The 21,898-nt window shown below is 37.5% G+C and overlaps 1 protein-coding gene across 2 annotated transcripts; it reads left to right on the plus strand.

Annotated features, from left to right (window-relative positions):
- The first annotated feature begins 1,550 nt into the window (after nucleotides 1-1,550).
- On the plus strand, nucleotides 1,551-20,996 carry kpna3 (karyopherin alpha 3 (importin alpha 4)). Of its 2 annotated transcripts, XM_008434239.3 has the most exons (17): nucleotides 1,565-1,882; nucleotides 5,256-5,300; nucleotides 8,689-8,778; nucleotides 10,951-10,980; nucleotides 11,127-11,179; nucleotides 11,263-11,358; nucleotides 12,318-12,403; nucleotides 13,844-13,930; nucleotides 14,013-14,182; nucleotides 14,916-14,960; nucleotides 15,064-15,195; nucleotides 15,280-15,408; nucleotides 15,670-15,774; nucleotides 15,993-16,064; nucleotides 16,322-16,484; nucleotides 17,932-18,026; nucleotides 18,129-20,996. In XM_008434239.3, exons 1-17 carry the CDS (start codon nucleotides 1,814-1,816, stop codon nucleotides 18,225-18,227), a joined length of 1,566 nt encoding a protein of 521 aa, XP_008432461.1. In that variant the 5' UTR covers nucleotides 1,565-1,813; the 3' UTR covers nucleotides 18,228-20,996. The 2 variants fall into 2 exon arrangements, 1 of the variants encoding a protein (XP_008432461.1); XR_014085378.1 differs by lacking the exon at nucleotides 18,129-20,996 and having other exon boundaries at nucleotides 1,551-1,882; nucleotides 16,288-16,484.
- The last annotated feature ends 902 nt before the right edge of the window (nucleotides 20,997-21,898 follow it).

A 21,898-nucleotide genomic window follows, 5' to 3' on the forward strand; every position in this document is an offset into this window, starting at 1 on the left:
CTGTGTTTATTGAAAGGTGGTGTATAATTTATACGTGGTGAATTTTTAAGTGACTGATAATTTGATCTCTGTATGACACAGACTTTTTTAAACAGGAAAATTATTTCCTTTCTGCAATTAACTAAAATAAGAGCTGAAATGACCAGAAAACATCTAAAGCTATAGGATAGTTAAAATAAAAGTTAGTCATTATAGACAATTGTGTTCATGCCTGTTGAAATACCAGGTATTTGCCATGTAAAATAAGGTAATGATAAATTAAATGGAACATTTATTCTGCACAATTCAACTAGAAAACAAATTTGAAAAGAAACGTGGAAAAAAAATGCAATTACCTGATTAGAAAAGTTTATGCACCCTACAATTGAAACTTTCCTGAAGCACTATTTGATTCAATTTTAACCAACATCAGATCTAGTGACAGCCATCTTTGTAGGATTTACTAAAATGTGTCTTTTTGCTGCAGCCATTTTTTTTTCAGAGGTTACAAAGGATCTTATGAACAATTTGAGAAATTAAGGTAATTAAAAATATGAGCCGTTATAAATGCTGGTTGGTTTTGACTCGGAAGCTTCGTGTATGCTGAAGAGCTTAGATTGCTTTGATTTTATTAGCATCATTTTGAGTCCAACCATGCATACAAATCAACAAATTAATGATGTGATCAGGGGGACATAAAAGTTTTGAGCTGAACTAGCCAGAGGCCAAAACTAAATGTGGCTCAGAAATTTGGGGTCACGAGGATGGAGGGCTGCGGACAAGAGAACGTTTCACAATCTGAAGGATTAGCACAACTTTTGCAACTACTGCCAAGTCAAAATCAACGACTATTAAACTTAACTATTGACTATTAAACTTGACTATTAAACTTAAATCTAGTACAAAAATGTTTCAACAAAGTATTGATTTAAGAATTTTTCCACTGCTATTGCACCTCTGTGATTTTTTTTCATTCTAAAAATTTTTTATTTAATTTTCTTTTAACAAGAAACGTTATGACTTACCTTTGTTTCTGATATGATCAGACAAAGATTTAAGGAGGAGTATCAAAAACAAATGAGGTGGATTAGCAGTGCTTGCCAACAATTATCATCCAGGATATGCTGCTGTAGCATATTGTCTCTGCTGCCTGGAAATTAGGGTATAAGCATGACTGTCAATCAGCAACAGAGTCTTCAGTCAGAGGATTCCAGAGATCCATACCTGCCTTCTTCTTTGAAAATACTTGGATGAGATGAGGTACTACATTTAATTTCCCTTCGGGATAACTGAAGTATCTTTGAACTGAACTGAGTTTAATTAAAACTGATGAGTCGGCCATCTCCATCAGGATTGTGAGGATCAAAACATGGAAATAACGTTTCTATTTCACATTTTCAATTAGTCCTTGGTATGTCATTTTCTTAGCGGTCCTTGTTAGCTGTAAGCCATAGACATTCAAATAAAGAGAATGGCTGAAATTCGTCTCTCAATGCATGTTTAACTTTTTAAATTAAACTCCTGAAATACATTAACTTTTCGATTAGATTCTCATTTAGTGAGCTGCACCTGCAGGTTACGTCCACGTATCCGAAGGATTCCCTTTCAAATTCTGCTACAGCCTTGCTGGCAGGTGAATTTAGTAGCTCCTGCTTCTGTGAAACAGTGGAAACCAGGGCAGCCCAGCAGACAGGAGGAACTCCTCCCCTCACTCTGCGATCTGTTACCTCCCCCTCCTTTGGAAGCACCAGCAAGCAGCAGCAGCAGAGGAGCTGCCGTGCCTTTGACGGAGCAGATACAGTAAGCCGGAGTCAGAGCTACACCCCACATAGCCATGGCAGACAACGCCGGCTTGGAAAACCACCGCATCAAGAGCTTTAAAAACAAGGGGCGCGATGTCGAGGTGAGTTCACTTGGGAATACAAGTATTAGTGATCTTTACGGAGTATGTTTCAGCGCAATAAATGAGTGTCTGCGGGCCTCGTTAGAGAGTCTGGCCCCAACTGAAGCTGCCTGCCTACCAGTCGGCTGGCTACCTACCTAGCTAGCTAGCTAGCTAATTTCAGCTACCATAAGGAGTTCGCCATCAGATGTCCTGCTAAAACACAATACAGATATTTGAACTTGTAAATACGAATGCTATGGCGGTCGACAAATTCACTGAACCTTAGCGACGACTGTTTTTCAGCAGGAAGCTACACGGCGGTTGGTCCGCTGTTAGACTTGAGGACAAGCGGTGTAGCTGTCACGTTAGCTTGCTGGTTGGATGGATGGACACCGGGTCACAAGCGAGGCTGGGCCTGCCCGGCTTCACAACCGTGTCGTTTCTGGTGTTTTACAACCAACTCGCGCTTATTGACTCTAAGAAAAAGACGCCAAGGTCACACCACAACGTTATTGTCTAGGAAATAATATTTTATAGTAATTTACATGACTTGCCCACAGTCACCATACCCACCCCTTCTTGGTAGCTAGCTAACGTCGTGAGGCTGCTAAACCAAGCTAAGCCACCAAACGCTTAGCTGAATGAGAACGATATTTTGACCTTACAGTTTTCCATACAGATAAAAACTGCTGGTTCTTAAGGGAGCTTTACCTTTCAGCCAATAAATAACACAGACGATATTAACTTAAGCTAGCAGTGTTGGTGAAAGCATTGACATATTACATGCTTGAGCGATAATGCGCCAAACATGCAGATTACAGAAGTACAGTAAGTGTACTTTGAGCCTCCTATTCTTGAAAACAACGAGCTTTTGGCTTGTACTCTGTTTGCAAATTTGCATTAGCAAATGCATAATTTAGCCGGCATGTCTAAATTTAAATTAGTGACTTTATTCGGTGAATATGCCATAAACCATTCAGACAAGTGCAACCTGTGATTTTAAACTCCTACACGGGTTTTTCCTGTTGAATTGGCCACACTTGGTTTAGATAGTTTTGTCACCTGTTCTAGTTCTCAAGGCTCTGTGTCCTTCATATTTTAGATGCTTCCCAGCAGCCACTCACCTAATTTAAATAACTAGTTGAGTAACAGACTTCTGTGGTACCATTTCTAATCAGGTGTGTAGGAGCAGAGACACTTCTAAAACATGGAGGACAGTAGCACTGACAACCACTGACCTACATAAATATGAAAAACAGACTTATTTTTCTAGTCGTTTTTGTTTCAAATGGTCATTACTCAAGGAAAAAGTCTAGCCTCCCTAAAGCATACTTCCAAGCACATATGCTTCTAGTGACATCACATAAGGCCTAAAGCAACTCAAGATGCTTTTGAGTATGGGTGCATTTGACTTGTCTCGGAAGTTGAAGCTCAAATCTCGGAATGAACTTGTTCAAACTCGTGGGAAACCAGTGGGATTTGCTAATTACTGTGGAGTTCACTACTACCAGCAATACAAGCTGATAATGTAATTTCTTACATGTTATGTGTTTGACTACAAAGAGAATGTGTTGACAAATCATGATGGTTACAGTCCTACGGGAGCCTTTGATTTGTGTGGCAGCCATATTGGATGCTGAACTCATGTCTGCTTGCACACCTCTGACTTTCCCAGTGAAACTTCTGACTTCAGTTCACACTTTTTTTTGTTGTAATAACGATTTGGAACTTTGCAGTCCATCAAGTCCATTACTAGTATTTTTGATTTGCCCTATTTATTCTTTTGTTTTGTATCAAAGTTCTGCTTCAGATGTTTTGAGTTGTATTCTGTATCGCTGCAGAGAAACAATGTAGCCTCATTTGAGAAAACTGAATAGATTTATTTTGTATTATTTGGCAATAATAAAACACATGGAAGTGTACTAGAGTGGAACTTGAGCGCCTCTGGATCTTGTTTCAAAATCTGTCAACAGTGTTTGCTAATGTGAGACTAAGCAGAACAGGCTTTTTATTTTCTTCAGTCAGCTTTTAATAAAACATTTGTGAGTTCCTACAGCTCTTAATTTTTATTCAGCATCCAAATTCTTTATAGTCGGTGTTCATTTTTTCTTTGGGGAGGAAATACTGCTTGATTATGTCATTAAACACAAAAATGTGCAAAAGCTTTTTAAATCTGGGATAAAGAATAGCAAATATTTAGATTTATTCTACTTACGCATAATATTCAAGCAATTTCTCAGACGATATATCTCTGTCATGGGCTTGCCAAACAAAAACATGCTTGTGCTTGGTCATTCTGGTTTAATGTTAATCCTGAGATAATCCCCAAACAAAGGTATGTCTGAAAATGGTTCTTCAAAATCTACTGTGGTGGCGATTTGAGTTTCACTGTAAAACTTTCCCAAAACACAGCTCAGCTTCCCATGTTTTTGGTTGTTTTGAAACCAGGAGTCTGGTTGAGAAGCACGTGGCTACCACGACGTAGTCTCTGCCAAGTGCATTCCTGATGCTATTCAAGGCATCTGGGATGTCTGACCCAGGCCTTCTTAGAACCTCAGCATGAAATTGAGTTTTTGAACATGGATGACTCGGGCTACAGCATAGGAAAAGGGTTTATTTTGGTCTATCATAGATTTGGTGTCGTCTCAGGCAGCTTTATTGAATTGCAAGAGTTATGCCAAACTTACTGTGAAAGCCATGACTTATTTTCCCCAATATATTTAAAATGCAGTTCTTGTTGTGAGTTTATTGTAATTCCAGCAGTAGAAATGTGAGCAAATAGTTATACACTTAACATATTTAGATATTAATACATTTAACGTTACAAATTATTTGTACGTTAAATGTATTTAATGTAATGTTCAGATTAGACCATTACATGCTCACTGTACAATAATAATTTCTGATTTGGGTCCATGTACTGGCATTGCCGTTGGTTTGCAGTGGTTGGGAGATGCCTCTCTTATCCCCTGCCTCATGAGTTTTGTCTGGCCCAAATTACGCAAGAGTCTATTTAGGAAGGCAACATGAACCTTTTTAAACAGTCACAAGATCATAGACCATTTCCAAGTCCAATGGATGATCTGGAACCCAAACAGACATACAAATACAGCAATTAGCTGAAGCCTTAAACTGTCTTTCATCACTTAGTTTGGGTTTCGGTTGATTTACAGATGTCTCGCCTTCCATGTTTTCATCTAACAAGATTCTGTCCCTGAACATTGAAATGTTTTTGTCATCTAATGAGAAGAAAATGGTTTAACTTTTCTTTTGATTATAACCAATGTACTGTAATACTTTGAAAAGTGTGTAAACCTTCCAATGTATATTTTACCTTTGCAGCTAATGTTTAATAAAATGGCTCCTAATTCACGATTTTCCTCTATTACAGACTATGAGAAGACATCGAAATGAGGTGACGGTTGAGTTGAGAAAGGTGAGAAACAACATGCTAAACGCTTCAATTCTATTTTAGATTTATCTGAGAACCAAACAAGATTTTTCTATCAAAGCGGTTTCAGTTTTTAACCATGACTTGTGTTTTAGCCGGCTGTTTCTTGGTCCTGTGTTATTGGTGTATAAAAAACTTCATTTAAAATAATCAAAAGATGCTGAGCCTGGTGGAGGGGGGGGCAAGTAAAGCCTGGTGACCGGCCAGGCTTATAATACATTGATGTTGTAAACATGGTACTGTGAACATTTTGATTGTCTGTCTGCCTCCATTAGCCCATCTTCAGCTAGTGATTAAAAAGCTCCAGTTTTTCAGTGTAAGAGTCGGTGCATACGAAGGTAGAAGATGGTAGTTTTTGTTTTTTATGTAGTGTTACATTTTGATCAAGTGTTCTTCATATAGTCCTATCCCCAGTTTCAAAAATGGCTGAGGTTCTTTAACACAAGATTAGTGTGAAGAATTTTGTGGAGTTTTTTTTTTTTTTGTTTTGTTTTGTCTTCGTGGAGCTTAGTCTGGGTAGGGTTTGGGTAAAAGCTACAACATAGTTATAGCTTTTACCCTTTCAAAGTGATCTTATCTTGGGCCAGTTGCATTTCTGAGCTTGTGCCTGAGAAATCTGTTTTTACGAAGAGTGTTTTATTTTTGTTTTTCAATTTAACCTTTATTTCACCAGGGAAGCCGCATTGAGATTAAAACTCTATTTTGCAGGAGAATCCTGGCCAAGACTGGCAACAGTACACAGATTACAAAATGTCAACCGCAAAAGTTAACACCGTCATAAATAAGCTGCCTTTCAATGCTTTTATAGTTATACTGTCTTTGTTCTCTTGACACTGTCAGGATTTGCTTAGCACAGCCTCTGTCAGGGTCATAATTGGAGGAACTTTGGTTCTTATAATACGGGATCATTTCCATACATTGTCTACACCTTGTTTTCATACTGAGACTAATTAAAATTTAATCTACAACAATAGAAAAGAGACCAATTACAATTAACAAGGTTGTGTGCAAGACGTTGCACACATTTAGCACTTAAACAAGTAGTGCTATTTTATTAATGAATACTACATCTAAATGATTACATGATTTGTTTAATAGATCTTTGTGCTGCCAAGTCAACAGAAATCTTTTAGAAACATGTGGCACGTGTATTTGAGGTATCCGTACCCCTACTGCCTAAATTTACAAGCATACCAAGTAGTTTTAAGATATTGGTCCCTCAAAACTTTTGTTTCAATTTTCTATTCCCTTTTTTAGACTCTTCAGGTTTATTGTTTCTAAGAAAATATTAAAGCAAGACATGCATTAATACACCAGGCAATCTTATATGCTTTACTAGACCTAAAAAGACAGAAAACAAAGACTTTTAACAATGCTTAAAATCTAATTTAATATTTTATGAAATTTAAAGCATTGGATAAAATAATTGCATTTTAAAATTAAAATAAATTGAAAATCACTTCCTAGCATCAATCAAAAACTGAAATCGAATACATATTTAACTACAGTTGTAGAGCTTACATTATTTATGTTCTGTAATGAAGAATATTTCAAGTTAAAAAAATATGTGTAGTACATTTTATAAGCAAAGGACAGCCCTTTGTTTTTTTTTATTGAGAGCCTAAGCACAAACATGACAGGGCCAGGAGCGTGTGTTCGATTGTAACTCCAAATACAACGTCTTGGTCAAAAACTAAAAATGACCAACTTGGAATCTTCTTCCAGCTGTTACTACTTCCTCACCAAACAGTGTTGTATTTAGCACTGGTTTGGTAGCACTGGGGACAAAAGACCAGAAAAATCTGATTTTTTTTTTTCAGTTTCTGACCACCTGGTCACTCATCAGGCCCTATTCAGATTATAAATAGACTCTTTTTAATTATCATCGCCAGCTTTTTTTTTTTTTTGCTTCTCAAGTTTTTCTTTTATTATTAATATAAAGAATAGCTTTACGACCAGACTGAACAAAGGTTTTCTTGCCACTGTGCTTTGGCATTACTGAGGTGTCGCACACATGCATGGGGGTGATTTTTCACAGCTGCAGTGTTTCTGGGGTGAGAATTTGTGAGGAAGTCTGTGCTGTTAAAACAAGAAAATCCTAGAGCTGCATCTATAAAATTTTAGCTATTGGGTAATCTTTAGTAATTCTTTGGTTATCAGAGTTGTCACATATGTATGTTATGATTGGCTATCTGAAGTTTATTTTACAGTTTCTTCTTGGGTTTTGAACTATTCAGCATTTAGGCACTAGCCAAACAGGACAAAATAATGTAGTAATAATGTTTTCCATAAAACATGCCAAGTCACCTTGATCCAGAGATTAGCTGTCTGGATGTCTGCTCCAACGTTTCAGGCTTTAATTTATCCTCAAAGTGCTCCACTCTGGACAAATATGTGGCAAAATAATAACCTAAAATTCTGAGTTTGTGAAGTAATTGCTTACGTTGCTCTTTTATGCTAAGCTAACTGTGTTTATAACCGAGCACTTTTGCTCTGGCCAAAAGTTTTGGCATCCATAAATTTATTTATCAGATTTTCTCCCTCACTATCCTCCCTTTCTTGATTTATCTTAAAGTTGTGAGACCACAATAACTGTCCCCAAGAAACATACAACTACTGTGGTATCAAGGCTGATCTATGTGGAGTGCTTGCTCCCAAACAGGATTACATTTCCTAAAGGTATTTAGTTGACTCATCCTCATCCTCATCTTTTTTTTTTTTTTTTTCTAGAAAAAAATGTAACTTTTAAATAAAGACATCTGATGTCTGGCAGAAATTTGTTCCCACTTAGTTGTCTGGTCAGCATTTAAACATCATTCGAATCCTTGAACCTAACGGTCGAAGAGATTCAGGTGTACAAACCAGCTGTTGCTCAGAGCAACTCGGCCGTCAGGAACACTGGCTGAAGTAACAGTACTGAACGTTTTCTATGTGAAGTACTAAAGCGGTTCTGACTCTAGCACATTCCTTTTTAGCCGGATCAGAGCAACAAGAAGCACTGCACTAGCTGATTAGTCATCAGTGACGCACGTCAGCATGATGCACAGGAATGTAGGGCAAGGGAAACTCCTCCTACCACTGACTCACATGCCTTGCAGACGCATGCTGTGTGAATATGAGCTTGTCAGAGTTGCAGCGTGTTGGGATTTAGACTCAGGATTCAGTGTCCAGCAAAGATTAATTTGCGCAGGCTTTTTTTTTTTTTTAACCTTCCCTTTCAAACTGACCACTTGATGCTGGCTTTCAAGCGAGGCTGCAGTTAAAGTGTTTTATCTGGGTTCCAAAAGATTAGACTGTGTCTTGTGCTTGTTTAAACATTCATGAATATATTAACACTCCTCGCTGCCCTCCTGTGTTTTTCTCCTTTGGCCAGAATAAACGAGACGAACATTTACTGAAGAAGAGAAATGTCCCACAGGAGGAGAGTCTGGAGGATTCTGATGTGGACTCAGACTTTAAAGGGGTAAGTGTGGGAGTATGTTGGACTGAGAGACCGGGTTGTTGAGATAACAGGTCACAGGGAGACAAAATAAAGCAAACGGCTTTTGTGCATATTTAAATAGGTTTTAAAAAATCTAATGGTAAGAAGGCCATAAAGTTCTGGGGGAAAAAAACAAGCAACTAATATGTATGCAGTAAAACATTTACCACCTCAAAATCGGATGCATTGTATAGAGCTAACCATCATTCAGAAAACGGGGTAATCAGATCTGCTTAAAGGCATTTATGAAGAAATTCTGCCCCAGTGCTCATGAGGTGAAGATATTTTCAAAGTCGTGATGATTGTGTGAACTCAGATTATGATGCGAGGATGTTGCGTTCCTCACCACAAAACATCCTGTTTGTTTTGACACAGAAATGTGCCTCACCGGGAGCCTGCCATTTATTGTGATCGTGAAATCATAACTGTTTTTGTCTTGTTGGGGGGGAAAAAAGAACTGAATTGAATGGTGCTTCTTAGTTGAAGCTGTACTGTATTACATGCTTGATGGGCAAAACAACGTCAGGCAGCAGTTAACTCCCACGTATGTCTTAAGATCCAGCTCTGCAGCCTGAGGCGGCAGACTGTGTGTGTGTGTGTGTGTGTGTGTGTGTGAGAGACTAGAGAAACCTACCATATGTTGACACACTTTATCTGTGATGACCCAGGCAAGAAATGCATGAGAGGAGTTTGATTCTAGAGATTGTATCTTTTGTTTAAAATTCATCACATGAAAAAGACTAATTCTGTTTAATCACAATGTTCTGATGTATAAATATAATTTATACAAAAAAAAAAACAGATTTGAATAAATTATGTCTTCCAGTCTTACCAGTTTGTTTCAAATGCAGTGAACATCAGCTGTGTTGACGTGTAAGATTTCAAGCACGCTGGGTTTGGGCATGTTGGGCTCAACACAAACTGCTTTTCCCCCCTTTGTTTAAAAGTGACCAATGCTATTGCACAACAGTATTCAAAACTAGTTGATGAAACTAAAGACTGATCAAATAAAAATAAAATTGGTGATGGACAGAAACTACTTTGGCAGATGGTTGAAATATTCAGATCTGTATTTTTAATATCTCACCCACGCTCATCTTGCAGTGATAGCAGCTGCATACATTTTCACATATGATTTTCTCATTTAAAAATGTGCCATCATTATTGCTATGGTATTTGCACAGATTTTGTTCCAATTATTTATAATAATTATTATTACTTATGTTACTCTGTGGAGTTTTTGTTGGTGCTGGGTCAACCAGCACCAACAAAAACACAGAAATGTGCCTCACCGGTAGATAAGAGTAGTCTTATCTACTCTTATACATTTCCATGAGATTGAGGTCCTTCAGACTACTTTTGTAGCTTCTATTTGTTTTTATTTTTTTATTATTACCCTTTTGCCAAAAAAAAAACCCTGTGGTCTAAAATACTGGGGATTAGTGTAAAGAAATGAATAAATATTTAACATAGCCTTAAAATTGTGTAACTTGAGAAAAAACATACTAATGTACAAATGCAGTTTATTGTGGATAAAAAAAATACTATTTGTTTACAAATTGTTCTCTTTTAAAGTTGTTTTTGCTCTTCAAATGAACAGAGACCAGTTTAAATTCTGCATACGAGACAGAATTACCGTATTTTCCGTACTATAAGCTGCATATATCTCTTCAACAAAAAAATCTTTTTCCCCTCAATGCTGTTTAACTGATCAACATTCTCAAATTTCAATTCCCTATTAAAACCTAATTCCGTTTTAATGGGCGCTTTCTTCTTTTATTTCCAATTTTGACTTCCAATGATTCACTTCCTGCTAAAGAGCCCCCTGGTGGTTGAAGAAAAATCCACATAAAACCTGCACTGGACTATAAGCCGCATGGTTCAAAGTTGAGGAAAAAAGTAGCGGCTTATAGTCCGGAAAATACGGTAGTAAAACATTATCCATTTTGTAATATTTTAGTAGAACTGCACATTATTTCACAACTATATACTCCCAGTATCAAGATGTCAGCTTTTGTAAAACCAGTAATTTATTCAGCCCATTGGCGAGTCTTTCAGTGGTCAAAAATGTGGATTTATTGCAACTGATGGTGTCAACACATATATAGTAATATGGAGTAGATTTTTAATAACCCTATTCTTCTTGTTTTACAGCAAAATGTTACACTTGATGCAATCTTACAGGTAGGAATTAAATTAATCCTTAAATTTATCCTATGACTGTTAAATCTGTCCTAAATATTCTACATGTTGCACATAATCTGTACAACATTGATTCTGGTCGTTGATTCTGTATTATCATGTAATCCTGTTTCTCTTTTTAAACACAGAACGCAACCAGTGACAATGCTGTTATACAGCTCAGTGCAGTGCAAGCAGCCAGGTAAGTTGCTCCAAAACCAAAGTGTGTATGCTAAAATGACACGGGTTTTCATTAATAATAATCCTGATGTTTTGTTTTGTCAGAAAACTTCTCTCCAGTGACAGAAACCCTCCTATTGATGACTTGATAAAGTCTGGGATCCTGCCCATTTTAGTCAAATGCCTGGAAAGGGATGATAAGTAAGTCTGTTCAGATATCTTTTATGCAACACACCATCTATTTGCCCTTTTCTTTAAAAAAAAAGAAGGCATATTTCTGTATCATTTTCAAAATCTAATGCTACTGTAGCAGGTTTTTGTTGCAACAGAAGCTTGGTGTGCACTGGACTTGTTGTTCTCCACTGTGACCACACGTGAGAGTGTGTGTGGAGGCATGCAGGGCAGCTGGCTGGCTCTCTCAGCTCAGGCCAAGCCAAATATATCGACATTCCTGTCTCTAAGAGTTCCCCAATTCCCAGGACCTTGTGCTCACTCTGGGGACAGATTGAATAGCTCGGTTGTAAGATCCTTAAGGAAGAAGCGGTATAGACGTTTACAGTGAAATCAAACAATAGCTAGACTGTGAAACATATTTATAAAGCATTAATACTCTGGAAAAGAATATATAGTTTTAACTGCTATGAGAAGAAGACACGCTCATGTGACATCTATAACCACTTAAAAAGAAAACAATAGAAGTCATTTAAAGCTCTTTATATTGTGTCTCTGAATTCTCACCTCTAATTAACAGGAGGCTCATCACACCAAAGCGATGTTGTTTATTTGACATCTGCTGAGGAGGAGTAAATCAAACCCCTCGGAGATTAAAGATGATTATTGGAGCCAGTTAGATATTTATTGTGGCAGATAGATTAATCACTTGACCACAATATGTTGATTTATTTTTTTGTGTTGTATCAGTTTTTCTGGAAAACGATTCATTATAGTGCTCTAGCACATACTCAACTGTATTCTGCTAAAGAGTCTGAACTCTACATCTGTTTATAACCAATTATTTGCATTTAATATTTTACGAATGAGGTAAATGTCGATTATAAATGGGGTCAGCTGATTTTAATCTCCCCCCCCCCCTACATTTTTAATGTCTTCAAGCTTCTTGCTTATTATTAACTGATTTAAATGTGCTCTTAATCCCACAGTCCTTCACTTCAGTTCGAGGCAGCCTGGGCTCTGACCAACATCGCCTCTGGGACGTCAGCACAGACTCAGGCTGTGGTTAAATCAAGTATGTTGACCCGGCATTCTGTCTTCCCCGGTGTTACCCCGTCAGTCTGTGTTTATGTACTGTCTGCAGTCTGAGGAGCTAGCATTTTTGTATTTTTTATTTTTTTTTAGTTTAGAAAATTGGTCGCGTTTCAAAATGTACAAATTGACTCGCTAGTGGGACAGAGAAGGTGAATCCGACTGAAGCTTTCCCTTGAAGTTAGAAAATGATAATGATGGTGAATGTCATGATGATTGTGTGACTCATTAGTTCCTCTCTTTCTGCATATTTTCACTGAAAATACTGCATCTGCCTCCAGCTGATGGAGCAACTTTGTCAGAGGATCTTAATGTTTAGGCCTGTCGCAATAACATTTTACTGGAAGAATTGTCCCAGAAATTATTGCCTTAAACCGATAATATTCTTGTTTTGAGATTATTTTTGAAGTAATATATTGATAATGGCCAAATAGTACAAGTTCATCCTTTCACAAACAAACTTTAATTTTGTAACAAACACTTCACAGTGGTACTAAACATATTTCAAATATCCAAAATTAAACACAACCACCTCAAACTATAAATATAATGGAAATGAAAACCACACACAACCGAAGCATAAATAAAATGGGTTATTACGTTTAATCATCAGAATTTATAAAACTCATTTTAATTTATTATGTGATGAACTACTTATTGCAGTAAACAAGCATCAACAAATACATTGAAAGTATAAAGATGATGATTGCTTAGTGCTTTATTGCCACAGTCCAAGAACTTCTTGTCTTATTGATATTGTTTAGAATCAAATTGTAATGATGATGAATTTCCCATCATGCAATACAATCCGATGCTTCATGCCTGGACTGCATGTGAGAAACCGTCACATCCAGCAAGAAGAGAGTAATGTTATTTATGATGTGAATTTTTTCTTTGCTTTTTGAACAGATTAAGTGTGGGGAAAACAATCTTAAATCTAAAAAAAATTATTGGTCAGATTTTGATTTAAATTATTTATTCAAGCTTATTCCAAAGATGAAAACTGAAATGTCCAAAATTCAAATTTTTTTTTTTTTGTTTATGCAAATGAACCAAGTAGTGTTTTTAATTTAAATGGTGCTTATTGGGTGTTGCAGACATGTAAGATAATTTGAAAGTGTTTTGTCTGTGCCAAAGTTTACAAGGCAGAGGCAAACACTCAGGCCTTGACCCAGAGGAGGTGTGTGTGTGTTTACCTCAAGCGTTGCTTTTATCATTAAGAACACGGCCAGTAAATTATTTATGAAGGTTGTTTTGTTGTCGTCTCCGCTTCAATTTTCACGGGATGTTTGGGGCCCCGAGTTGCCACAGTAGATTTATGTTTATTTTGGCTTTAAGCATTCTGGGAAACGAGCTTTTCTGTGGAATTGCACAAGCTGCCACCTCGGGCAGAATTTTGATTTGTTGATGTTTGCGAATCCAGACGCAGTGCCCTTGTTCCTGCGGCTGCTACACTCTCCTCACCAGAACGTCTGTGAACAGGCCGTATGGGCTTTAGGAAACATCATAGGTGAGTATTGACCCACTGACACGCGTGTCCATGAGCAAAGCAGCAGCAGCCCGAGCTGAGATGTTCATCACTTCCTGCTCAGGCGACGGTCCACAGTGCAGGGATTATGTCATCTCCCTGGGCGTAGTGAAGCCTCTGCTTTCCTTCATCAACCCGTCTATCCCCATCACCTTCCTCCGCAATGTCACCTGGGTCATCGTTAACCTCTGCCGCAACAAGGATCCGCCTCCGCCCATGGAGACGGTGCAAGAGGTGGGTGTGTCCGGAGAGCAATTCGTCCATTAGTGCGTTTAACTTTTCCAGGGAATTTTCTTTTCTCATAATTACTACAGAAGGAGGATGGAGTATAAAACTGTGATTATTCAAGTTTGGTACCTTTTTTTTCCCCCCCTTCCTTTTATTACTGTGTTTTGTTGTACACTGATGGTAACAACAAAAAAAAAACAGCTGGAAATGAAGTATGACTTTCCACAGCAAGATTGAACTTTTACCATTTGTAAAAAGCACGTTATAAACCTGCTATAATTCAACTTTTGTGTTTTGATTGATGACATCACAAGTGGTACAAGGATGGCAGTGATCAGCTGGCATTAGGAAATTGATGTAAAAAAAAAAAATTACAGAAAATCAACAAGAGAAAAACAAACAGATGCACTTACAAGCTGTTATCGGTTGCCTTATGTGATGTCATCAGAGGGAGGTGCACATGGAATCTTGTTGTAGGAGCGTAGATTTACTTTTGGTTTAAAAATAGAAAGGAAAAAACCAAATGTAGCAATATCAGATTTTCTGGTAAATAAGAAACCCCAGATACAGTTTTCCATAAACTTGTATCACTGTGCTGCAGATTTTCATGCAGATTAGTTTGCTGACCTGCCAGCCTTGTGCTAGCACGGCCTCCCAGTTCTGTTGTGACGTTTTTTAGTTCTGTACCATGCAAAGCTGTTTATGTCCCATATCTAACTTTTCCTTTTCCTTTTCACAGATTTTGCCTGCTCTCTGTGTGCTAATATATCACACTGATATAAATGTAAGCATCGAACTGAATATTTATATATTTTTTTTCTCCATGCCAGTTTTGGCTTTTTGTACCTTTAAAATTGTGCAATCATCGTTCACCTCATTGTGTTTAGATACTCGTAGACACAGTGTGGGCTCTGTCCTATCTGACGGACGGAGGAAACGAACAGATCCAGATGGTCATTGATTCTGGAGTTGTTCCATTTCTTGTGCCTCTCCTCAGCCATCAGGAGGTGAAAGTTCAGGTAAGACATTGTTCTGCTGAGCTGAATGTTGTTTGTCTGTATAATTAAGTGAATTGTTTTTGCTCTCTCATCTTCAAACTCCAGACTGCAGCTCTGAGGGCAGTTGGAAACATTGTGACAGGAACAGACGAGCAGACCCAGGTGGTTCTCAACTGCGATGTTCTCTCACACTTCCCCAATCTGCTCACCCATCCTAAAGAAAAGATCAACAAGGTATCGTAGACTAAATGGCGCTTTTTGTTCTGTTAAAAATGTCCGTAAACTTATATGAATTTATAAATGTTAACGCATCGTCACGGTAGTGTGAAAATATACTAATCAAAACCCAGCGTTGACGTTTAACGGGAGTAATGTAGCCATTTAAAGTCTGGTAATAATGTAAAGGATGAATGGAGTTGGTTTGAAGAGTGGTTGTTGTTGAAAACATTTTTTTGGGGGGATAGTTTTGACCATTTGTGATTGGTTTGTTTACAGGAAGCTGTCTGGTTCTTGTCCAACATCACAGCTGGGAACCAGCAGCAGGTCCAGGCTGTTATCGAGGCCGGGCTAATTCCTATGATCATCCACCAACTGGCCAAGGTTTGTGCTCAACGTTTAAGCTTTACGCTCTTTCTCATGGTTGCAACAAATCCGGTTTGTAAAAGTATATTGCTTCAGCGCTAATCTGATGCTTTTGTTTTTATTTATTTATTTTATTTAGAAATATGCTCTTAGAATGAAATTATCGCCTAGATCTAATGTCTGCCCTGACAGTATGCTGTGGTAGGACTTTTTGCTAACAGACTGGCTCTCCGCAGGGCGACTTTGGCACTCAGAAGGAAGCAGCATGGGCCATCAGCAACCTCACCATCAGTGGGAGGAAAGACCAGGTGAGTCCGACTTTCTTTCTTTATTCACTTTCCTTACATTCAAGTTGCTTTAATTTGTGAATTCACCTGTTAAGGTATTGACCTCAGTAGTAAATATTTACCAGTACATAAAGAAGTCTCATTTGATGGATGCATCTTGGCAACATTTTGTTGTTTTAAATATCACTGTGAACGTTAAGGTTGTTTTCCAGACTTGTAACTGTGTACCTGTGTTGCAATAAAGTATGAATGTGGTGTGTATGTATGGGTTTGTGTAGGTGGAGTTCTTAGTGGAGCAGAATGTCATCCCTCCCTTCTGTAACCTGCTGTCAGTGAAGGACTCTCAGGTGGTGCAAGTTGTCCTGGACGGCCTCAAGAACATCCTCATCATGGCTGGAGACGAAGCCAGCACCATTGCTGAAATCATAGAGGAGTGTGGAGGTTTGTGTTCATTCACTTCGTTTTGGTTAACATTAGGAATGGCCCTGCTGGGACAGAGATGTGAAGAATAGATGTTCTTAGCTAATTGTAAAATAATACATGTGGATTTCCACTAAATGCAAAGTATTTTTTATTTTTTTTTAAAGAAGGTTTGATTTTTGGATTGACATCACAAGAAGCACAATTATGTTGTGATCAGAGCATGTTAGAAAATCTTATGAACAGAATTCAAATGTATTCTTGTGAAGGAGAAATTTGTAAAACATGAACGGGGGAAAAAAACAAACAAGAAAAATGCAGATGTCATTGAGCTCTGCTGCCTTCATGCTTTTTGTGATGTCATCAGAGGTATGCGGGTTGAAACTTGTTTAACATTTTATTTTTAACAACAAAATGGCTAAACTTATAGAAAACTAAACATGACATATTAGTTTGTAAAACTATATATATATACATTGGTTTTTCTTTCACATAGGCCTGTCATGACTATAAACTGTCCTAAAAACTATTGAAATAAACCATCATATTGATGTATTGAGGCCATTTTCAAGTAATGTATTGATAATTACATCATGATGCAAATAAATCCTTTCAAATATCAATAAACTATAACATTTCTAAAGAACACTGGAACGGGAATATATTTTAAATATCCATAATAAAATGAGACAAAACGACCAACAACAATAAATAAAAACCAAACCATAAATATGATGGATCATGAAGTCTGTAAACAAAATTGCCCTTCACATAATAATTATTAGGGCCAATAATCACAGAAGCCAGTTAGGACTTCTGTGATTATTGAGCACATTTTAACTTATCATGTGATTAATTGTCTTATTGCTTTTTGCAACAAGTTTAATTCCCCGTACTGCAGTGTCAGATTTATTTGGTACTTTCTCCCAACAAGATTTTCTGTTGTACTGAATTATATTTATGACCGTTAACAACAAGTCTTTCATAAACTCATCTTTCTCTTGCTGGCTGTTGTCATGGAGCTAAGCTTGCTGAACTGCTATGATAACGCAGCTCAGTTCTGACTCTGTTCTTTGCCTTGGATCTGATTAAAATTTAATGATGAGCAGATCACCTGATTAAGCAAGCTGCTGTTGAAGTTTACGGTCTATTAATGTAAACTTCATTCCACAGGATGGAAAATACTTAGCAATAGCCACCAAATGACATAAGGAAAGCCCAATTAGTTGGATCGACTAAATGCAGCTGAAAATAAACGCTGGCTTTTAAAAATCTGCAATTTTTTTTATTTTTTTTTAACATGTAAAGCATCCGGCCTCTATTAGTTTCCTATCTGTGCTTAGAAATGATTATAAATCATGGGTGAAAGCGAACTCTGCAAGGTGTCTTCAGTTTTGGTAACAGAATAAATGTTTTTTTTCTTGGCCTCCTGTTGAAATGTTCCTGTCCTTCTTTTTTTTTTTTTAAGGTTTGGAGAAAATAGAAAACTTGCAGCAACATGAGAATGAAGATATCTACAAATTAGCCTTTGAGATCATTGATCAGTACTTTTCAGGAGACGATGTAAGTTCTCCATCACCAATTTGCCTTTACATTTGATTTTTTTGTTTTTCTCCTCTTTGCGTTTGCTCTAAAATCAGTTTTGACGATATCTGTTGTTTTCAGATTGATGAAGACCCCAGCTTGATCCCTGAAACCACTCAAGGAGGAACCTTCAACTTTGACCCAGCATCCAACATGCAAACAAAGGAGTTCAATTTCTAAAAAGCCAGGATGTTTGGTTCCACTAGTTGCAGGGGCGTCCTGTAATTACCGCAGACATTCATCCATCTCTCCCAACAATCTGGCAAAACCGGTACAGAAGGATTTTAAAACACCAATCTCGCCACTAAAGGATTTAAATCACAGCCACTTCTGCACTGTGGGGAGCTTTCTCTTTGTCTTGTTTTTTTTTTTTTTTTTTTTTTTTTTTTTTTTTTTAGTTCCTTCTAGTGCAAGTCTTCATACTAGTTGTTCAGCTGGCAACCTGCATGAGGAGAACTGTCAGTGCTGCCAGTGCTTCTATCACTCAAAAGTAAAACCAGAAGGAGGGAAAAAAAAGCCTTCTTGGCAAGATCCAAATTGCCAAATGTCAAGTCTTCACGACAGAAACACAAGCACATTTTCAGATCCAACCGCGCACGCACACACTCTCACATTTATATATAAATGTATAGAAATACATATATGTATACACACTTTCTGACACTTAGGATTTGTGTGCATACTTCTGTTAGAAGCCGTCATATCAAATCTGGGGAAGAAATACTGCTGTTGGTTTGTGGTTTTATTTTTGTGCTTTCCCTCCCCTGGATCGTCCTCCGCTGTAACTTCACCCCTGCACACACACACACACAAACACAATTGTACACCTGAACACACTTGGTCACAATATTTCCTGATGAACAGGCACACCCCTCTGTCACCCATTTTAAAGAGATAATCCCCGAGCTAAGCCATGATTTCCACGGACCCCCTCCCCTCCGCCCTCCCAGGAGGTGGAGGTGTGAAAGGGCTCAAAGGTAAAAACAATAGAGGAATCCGTGGCAAACTGACTGACGGGACTTCTGACTCAATTTTTTATTTTATTTTATTATTTTTTTTGTGTGACCTCTGTTGAAATATTAGACTCTTTTAAAGGAATTCATCAAATGTGAAGAAAATGCCATATTTTATTTTTTTCCTCAACACAAACAGGGAGACCCGCTAACAACCCTATACAGATTCAGAAGAGCAGCAACTTTTTTCTTTTTTTTTGGGTCGTCAAAATATGTAAATTTCTGTCACCAGGCGGACGATGAAGGCACAGAGACTTACAAAAAGAGGGAACGCATCAGCCGTACCATTCACCCCTCCCCCCCGCCCCTCGCCCTGCAAACTGTTTTCCTCTGGACTCCCCTGTAATGTGAAAACTCAGATATGGGGCGGGGTTTAAAAAAACAAAACCCTTCAAACTGAAATCAAACCATAAGGTTATTTTTAGCTTTTTAAAAAAAAAAAAAAATTCTCACTTTGAACGGATATTAATTTCACATTTCAGCTTGGTCTGGTATAATCTGTGGAATATATATATATATTTTTTAAATTAGTTTTATTTTCCTCCAGTCTTATGCACACAATTGAGGCACAGTGACGTCTGTCTGCAGAAAGGGACCTATGCTCATTGAAGACTAGCCTCATACAGAGTGCAGGTCCTGATCTTTATAGTACTTAACTACTTTTTGATTAAGAGGTCACATGTCATCACTTGATTTGAATAATTGTTAAAAAAAACAAAAAAAACAAAAACAAATGTGATGTGTATCTCTCCTTGCCGTCTAACAAATATATGAATATATTTACATAAAGCCTGTACAAAGCTGCTGCAGCTGACGGTCATTGGATGGTTGATAACTATCCCACATGGCTGGGGAGGGTTTTTTTTTTTTTTTTTTTTTTTTTTTTCTTTTTTTTGAAGCAATATTTTATTTTTTTTTTGACTTGCAAATGTATTGTGATGACATGCTGATAAATTGGAGTAGGCCGGTTTTTTTCGGTTTGTCTTGTTTTCACTGCTTATCGCGGTGACGGCTGTTTTGAAAATGTACCGTCCCACGTTCCAGTTGGTGTTTTAGATCCGGGGCCGAGGCGACTAAATTTAAGTCGGACCCCGAATCCCCGTGGTCTTGTAGATGAATCCGCTGGTTTGGCTGCTAACTTTTCAGATTATCGGGGTGGGTGTTCAGAGCAGCGACTGGATCACAGTGGGGGGCTTTAAATATCTGGTAGGGCTGTTAAAAGCAGCCAGGAGTGGTTTTTTTTTTTTTTTTTTTTTTTTTTTTTGGGATTAGCTAATATTACTGAACAAAATTATAGAAAGGGTGTACAGTCATGAACTAGCAGACTAGACCGAGCCACTTTAAAGATTTACAATTTTGTTGTCTTGCATCCAAATTGGATGCAAGCTTATGTTTGCAAGATTTTTACTTGCTTATAAAAAGCTGTTTTAAGTGAAATAATAGGAGAAAAAGAAGCAACAGACAGCGTTTTGGCCTCTGATTGTTTGTATCTTTTTATAAATTTTAGATTGAACTCTTCTCTTTAAGGTGGCTCATTGATGCTTTCAACTCTTGTGCATATTAAAGACAATAATGAGTTGAGAAATCATTGTGCCTTTTGTTTTTTGTTTTTTTAATTTCAACTGCGAATAGATTTTTCTGAACAAACGGAGCAACTGGAGAATCGTCACACGGGAGTAAATTTGTCGTCTCCCTACTGTTGGAGTTTGCCATGAGGAATGGTCAGTGCTGCTCTCTGCTGTCAAAAACAACTGTTTCTTTCATACCTTCTACCCACCGAACAATGTACGACACCATTCCTTCCTCCCTGACTCCACAAACGTCACCGGTTTGCCATAATTTCAGTCAACAGACCCTGGTTTCCTTTCCTATCTCACCCTCAGGACATCGTCTGTGTTTCTGATTCTAACCAAAATAAACTTGCTGTTTAGCCGTTTGTTCCTTGTAGCTTCCAAGTGTTTGTTTCACACGTCCAGGAGATTTTCTTGGGTTGGCTAAATTGTGAGAAGTTTTCCTGCAGAGAGGGTTTCCAACCGTTGGAGATAAAGACCAAGAAGGCAATCATTAACTTAGCCTTAGACTTTGAATAGAGGTTTCCCGTGGAGTCGGTCCAAACGTGATGTATAAGATAACCAGCTTCAAAAAAATGGGCCATTAATCCTGCCTGACCTATATTCACATGTTAAATATCGAAAACAACGAAGCTTTTATCATATATGCATATTTTTCGCATTAAAACTCAGTGTTTTATAGACCAACTTTAACTCCTACATTCCTGCACAGTGGGAAGCACAGACTAGGTTTTAACAATTTCCAGGTCTAGATGAGTGCAAAAAAAGAAAAGGCAGCATGGAAAAAATTAAATGTTTTAAAATGTCATTCAATATCCTATTGTCTAAAACAATTCCTCATTTCATATAACATATTTTTTATATTTTGTAATTTCAGTTGATTTAAAAAAAAATGATAAAGATCAACAATTTTTTGCCAATTTTATAGTTGGTAAGTAACCACTTTTTCAATAAATGAGTAAAAACAGGAGAAAGTGGATTTGGGGCCCTATTTAAGTCAGGAAGCAAAAGAATCAGCTGATTTGGGGGGGGATTGTGGCATTTACCCTTGGATTAAAGCTTTAGGCTGGACTTTGTGGGTTTTAAATTTGTCTGTAGGTATTGACCAAATCACTAAAGCTCCTAATTGTAATTTTTTTCTGTTTGTAAAAGTTTATTGTAGGACAATTAAGTCCAGATTTGATAGCTTTAAGAGTTGTAGTTGTTAGTTTTACTTAACTGGCTAAAAAAATGAAATTAAACCATTGCCCTTTACCAAACATCTGGA

This window comes from Poecilia reticulata, chromosome 2 (genome assembly GCF_904066995.2).
Source record: "Poecilia reticulata chromosome 2, P_reticulata-male-v2, whole genome shotgun sequence".
NCBI lineage: Eukaryota > Metazoa > Chordata > Actinopteri > Cyprinodontiformes > Poeciliidae > Poecilia > Poecilia reticulata.

What these genes read in the sequence shown, in the direction of transcription:
- kpna3 (XM_008434239.3), top strand. Translation starts at nt 1,814, where the DNA reads ATGGCAGACAACGCCGGCTTGGAAAACCACCGCATCAAGAGCTTTAAA. An exon ending in TGACGGTTGAGTTGAGAAAG is followed by an intron (nt 5,301 to 8,688) that starts GTGAGAAACAAC and finishes TCCTTTGGCCAG; the next exon opens with AATAAACGAGACGAACATTT. An exon ending in CTAAAGAAAAGATCAACAAG is followed by an intron (nt 15,409 to 15,669) that starts GTATCGTAGACT and finishes GTTTGTTTACAG; the next exon opens with GAAGCTGTCTGGTTCTTGTC.